The sequence below is a fragment of the Arachis ipaensis genome, chromosome B03 (genome assembly GCF_000816755.2).
Source record: "Arachis ipaensis cultivar K30076 chromosome B03, Araip1.1, whole genome shotgun sequence".
Taxonomy (NCBI): domain Eukaryota; kingdom Viridiplantae; phylum Streptophyta; class Magnoliopsida; order Fabales; family Fabaceae; genus Arachis; species Arachis ipaensis.
Genome location: NC_029787.2, coordinates 129775713 through 129780844, shown reverse-complemented (window position 1 = coordinate 129780844; position 5132 = coordinate 129775713). Strand labels below are relative to the sequence as shown.

The 5132-nt window shown below is 37.8% G+C and overlaps 2 protein-coding genes across 2 annotated transcripts in view; one reads left to right on the top strand and one right to left on the bottom strand.

Annotated features, from left to right (window-relative positions):
- On the top strand, nucleotides 629–3037 carry LOC107631682 (ras-related protein Rab11A). Its single transcript, XM_016335203.2, has 2 exons — nucleotides 629–1261; nucleotides 2342–3037. The coding sequence occupies exons 1-2, from the start codon at nucleotides 1023–1025 to the stop codon at nucleotides 2787–2789; spliced, it is 687 nt and encodes a 228-aa protein (XP_016190689.1). The 5' UTR covers nucleotides 629–1022; the 3' UTR covers nucleotides 2790–3037.
- LOC107631683 (tRNA (cytosine(34)-C(5))-methyltransferase) overlaps nucleotides 3211–5132 on the bottom strand; it is a 9061-nt gene continuing 7139 nt past the window's right edge. The window contains 3 exon segments of the mRNA XM_021119828.1: nucleotides 3211–3749; nucleotides 3837–4071; nucleotides 4469–4989. Of these exon segments, the coding sequence (XP_020975487.1) occupies nucleotides 3523–3749; nucleotides 3837–4071; nucleotides 4469–4989 (983 nt within the window). The 3' untranslated portion in view covers nucleotides 3211–3522.

Genomic DNA, 5132 nt, shown 5'->3' with positions numbered 1-5132 from the left:
TCTTCACATAACGAACATTTAAAATACTTATTAATATTAAGTTAAATTTTAAAGTACAATATAAATGAAATTTTAACTTTCTGCTTACCCAAATATGAATTGGATCACCTGTGGTAAGCACCGCAAGAAGCGAATACGATTGGCCAATCAGACAACTCACCCGAGACATACGCAAACGCACTAAGCACACACAACACTGACGCTTTTTGACACTCAACACTGCAAAACTACAGCTGTCCCCAACTATTTTCCCCGTTCAATTTCTAAATTTTCCATTTATCAATTGTCATCATCATTAAAACCTATATTATTTAAAATGAGAATTAGATCCTCTACAACCACCCTCACTTCCCTCTTCAATGCACACCCATCTTTATTTCGCCACTTGTCACTCAGAAGTCAAAACACCCGTTCCTTTCGCTAGCCTGGCACTTCTCATTGGCTGGGTAATACACTAATACACACATGTTCGTTCTGGACTCGTTCGTGCGCATGTCTTGTGCTCCTTTCCCCACAGTAATAATCCCCTTCGCAATTATTTATACTATTAAACTATCATTATAAAATTCCAGTAATTAGATTGACAGAGTATAAAGATGTTTGCTCGAACTCGAATATCTTCGTATAATAATTTAAATTTAATTCACATCCTTTTTAATCATAAACATTCTTACGACAAGTCGTTAAGTTTCTTAAATCTTAACCCATAAATTAAAGATAAAATTTCACCGTTATTTTAGATGTTTGCTTGTTCTTAAAATTTAAAAAGGACATAGGGAAAAAAAATCGGGTTTGATTTTATGAAAGAAAGGGCCAAAAACGAAAAAAGAGTCTCACCTTTCAAGAGATCCATCCGATTATTGTGCACATATAAATATAATATAAATCCATTTGTTGCTATAATTTTTGAAGTAGAAAGAAAGAGACAGTGATTATAAGAACTAAGATACACTACAGTAGAAGAAGAGGCAAAGAAAGTAGAGAGAAATATCTTGATCTCTGTGTGAGAAAGTTTGTTGAAAATGGCGAGTGGTGGAGGTGGTGGTTATGGAGATGGAAACCAGAAAATAGACTATGTGTTCAAGGTGGTGCTGATTGGTGACTCAGCGGTTGGAAAATCGCAGATACTTGCACGGTTCGCGAGGAACGAGTTCAGCTTGGACTCCAAGTCCACCATCGGAGTTGAATTCCAGACGCGAACTCTCGTCATCGATCATAAGAGCGTCAAGGCTCAGATCTGGGACACTGCTGGTCAAGAACGGTAATATTTGCTTCTCTAACTACTTTTTTTCAACTGTATGAATGCGTATATGGTGTTACTTGATGCTGTTGAATCTGTTATTTTTTCCTTGAGAAATTGTTGTTGTGACTGCCGTTGATGCGTGATCTGATCGTTATTTCAAAGGATCGAGTTGTTTGAGTAAGGTTACTGAGCTGGATCTACTGTAGCTTTTCAAAATTGAAGCTCAATGATGTGGTGATTCTGATCATTGTTGTTAACCTTAGCTTAGCTACTTATTAGTGTTTGAAATTTGAATTGCGGTTTTGAATGTTTTTATGCATTTCAACTTGATGCCATTGATGTCCAGTGTTTTTGGTGTCACTGTTTATCCTCTATCGGTTACCCGAGAATCTTCATCTCACGATGTTCCTAACTTCCTATAGTTAAATATATGTTAGCGTTGGTGGTTTAGCTGATTGGTGATTATCGAATAATGCGCCAAAAGGAATCACTGGGAAGGAAAAAGGGGACGAGTTTGGTTATTGCAGATAGTAAAGCCAACCTACTAGGCAGATTCTCCGGAGATTACCGGGGTCATGGTTGATTGTTTATGTCTGCATTTATGTGGAGGACAACATGGCTGTGTTTTGGTGATTATTAAATATACTCTGTTACTTGCATTTTCCCTCTTGGGTTGTGATTGTGACACTTTGATGAGATTTGAAAAATTCAAGGTTAGCTAGTTATACATTTATGAATTCTAAACATTCTGTTGGAGAACTAGCAGGTACTAGGGCTACTCACTTGGACATGTTGAATACCCTTGTGTTTCTAGCACAGATTTAGGAACATAACACGCATGCATAGTTTTGGCAATCTTTGGGGAGGGTATTCAAGTTGATATTTCATATAGCATCGTTACGTGGTTTTTGGATCATTAATCACATGGGTTTTGCTGTGATCTAAGGCCACACGGGTTCTTTAGGTGGTCACAAACATAGAATCTTATTCTTTTCTGGACATCATCAATTGAAATTTTCTTATTTTTCATTTAGGGTAAGCGGCAAGTTAAATGCTAGATTGCAGCTTGCCCTGATATTTCATTATTTAATCGTGCAGATACAGAGCTGTTACAAGTGCATACTACAGGGGTGCTGTTGGGGCAATGTTGGTTTATGACATAACTAAACGTCAGACCTTTGAACACATCCCCCGGTGGCTGGAAGAACTGCGCAACCATGCCGACAAGAATATAGTCATCATTCTTATAGGAAACAAAAGTGATCTTCAGAGTCAGCGGGATGTTCCCACGGAAGATGCAAAAGAATTTGCCGAGAAAGAAGGCTTGTTTTTCTTGGAGACCTCGGCTCTGGAATCAACAAATGTTGAAACAGCCTTCATGACTGTCCTGACAGAAATCTACAACATTGTCAACAAGAAGACCCTAGCTGCGGACGAAAGTCAAGGAAATGGGAACCCCGCATCTTTGGCTGGCAAGAAGATTATTATTCCTGGCCCTGCACAGGAAATCCCAGCTAAAAAGACCATGTGTTGTCAGTCTTCCTGAGTTTTAGTGTTTGAATTTAGCAGATTTCGTGGTTTGATGATCTTGTTACCAATTTTTAAAGGTTTGGCACATTTACTATTGTAAAATTATTCAATTTCATTTGCATGGGTTTCGGAGTAAAACTATAGGTAGATTCAAATTGCTGGGTAGAACATCGGAATATCCCATGATATTCAATTAATTAATTGTTAGGGTGGCTCGGAACGTCAGCGCATGTGAAATTTGATGGCTCGGTGCTCAATTCTGCCTATATAAGCCCTTCATTTATAAAATTGATGAACCCTTTTATAAAGGGAAAAATGCTGAGCATATAAGACTTGACATGAGACTTCCTTCCGGGATTAAACAAGATTTGCTATATGGGCAAATACTTGCCACCCGAATTCTGGTAAAATTCAATAAATATATATGTACCAATCGATTGAGAGAAAAAAAATGGGAGAGATCTCGATCTAACCAATAATCTCGATGCGTTAACAACAAAGTTTCCTATAACTGTAATCCTTAAAAGCTATAGATTATACCAATACAAATGTGAATTGAAGTTTGTGGATTCGTATGAAAGTACAAAGGCTAACTAAAATAAACAGCTAAATCATCTTTCACGTTTTGTGGATGATGGGAAAAAAATCACGATTTCCCATAAATGCTGTTCGAACCTAGTAATAAATATCCGTCAACCTGTCACTTTTAACCCTCAGTAACTTTAACAGGAATAGCATCACCATCAATCTTACCGTTCAACTCCTGTACTACTTACTATACCTTCCACATCAATGGAAGATTTGACCACATGCACTGACGAGCCATTTTCTGAGCCTAGTCGTATTACAAGCCTTTCAAGCAGTTCTTGGCAGTCCATTGCGGTAACCATCACATTCAATCTTGACCTACCCTTCCAGCATCCAATTGCAATTGTTGAGTCATCCACTTGGATGGGCTCTGTGCCAACCTCGTTCCCTGTAGAAGAGGAAAATATCAAAGTAAATCAACATCTATGTCGAAGGGTATTTAACCTTATCTTTAGCCTGAGGATGGTGACAATACCTTTACCCAAAATTAGTACACAACAACCTGGCATTAGGCTTGCAGCCTTTTTACCAAACTCAGCATCAGCAAAATCTTCAAATTTTACATCTTTATTCTCAAGAAGATGCTTGAAGTCTACAGGAGATGCACGCAGAATCTGTTTTGTTATGTGTGGGAGAATAAGAGGCAATCCTTCAGATGATATCCGGAAAGAACATGGTGCAGAGCTACCTTGTCGTGCTGATTGTCTTTCCTGTATGATGAGGGCAGGTATATATCAATTATTCCAAAGAAATAATTCTTTTTCTTTTCACTTAAAGAAGAAGTTAATTCCTTTCTAACCAATAAATATTTCTAACTACAAGGGATGGGTTCACAATGCTATTTGGATGTGGAACTAACTCCTACATGGGGATTGGCTTGGCATAACCAAGTAACCATATTGGTGCCACCCCCTAATATTATAATGTTGCCACATCTCAGGGCTTCCCTTAAGTAATTTTAAATGTATTATCATTATCATTATCACCTCTATTCATTAGTTGCATTTAAAATTTGGAGCATGGGTGGTAAGCAAATCAACCACATTAAATAATAATAAACAGCAAAACATCACCAATATTTCTTGATTGACAATAAAATATACTTACAAACATCTTCAGACCGACAGAAGTTATTTTAAGCTGCTGCCCAACTGAGTAGTTCAACTCAAGAACATCCTTGACTGACTTGGAGACATAGTAAATTCTTTTCACGTGACTTGCATCTTCATTTCTTGTAACAAGATGACCATCAAATGGAAAATGCTCATCGATCCCATAAAAATCCTTTATATTATTAACAATTGCTTCACTTTTGAAAAAGACAACAGGATCAACACCTCTCCATTTTCCTTGAATTTGTAGCTTCCTTTTTCCAGGAACCTTGGTCATGTTCTCTACATTATGGGCTTCCTGTGTTTCCTTGGAATTCTTTTCTTCACATGTAACAGGGCTAACTTCCACATCTATTGCAGGGGGTTCATGGCCATTTACGTTTTCTTCTGGAACTGTTTCAAGGACAGCTTGTGCACTTTCTAAGGAATCAACCTGCAACAGTCGTTCACCCTCAAGAGTGTTTGATGGTTCCGCACATGGCTTACCAATTCGTTTTTTGGATTTCTCCGGAATCGCTGCAAGAAAGAAACAATCAATCAGAAACCCATCGTGGTAAGCAAAAATCTTTGTTGATGAAAATAAATACAAGGCAGAAATGACAACCAGAAAAACATGTCATTTCCATGTTAGCCAGCACTCCCAATCACCTTCTTACAGT

Coding starts and splice junctions, on each gene's coding strand:
- LOC107631682 (XM_016335203.2), top strand. CDS start 1,023: ATGGCGAGTGGTGGAGGTGGTGGTTATGGAGATGGAAACCAGAAAATA. Junction 1,262..2,341: donor GACACTGCTGGTCAAGAACG/GTAATATTTGCT, acceptor TTAATCGTGCAG/ATACAGAGCTGTTACAAGTG.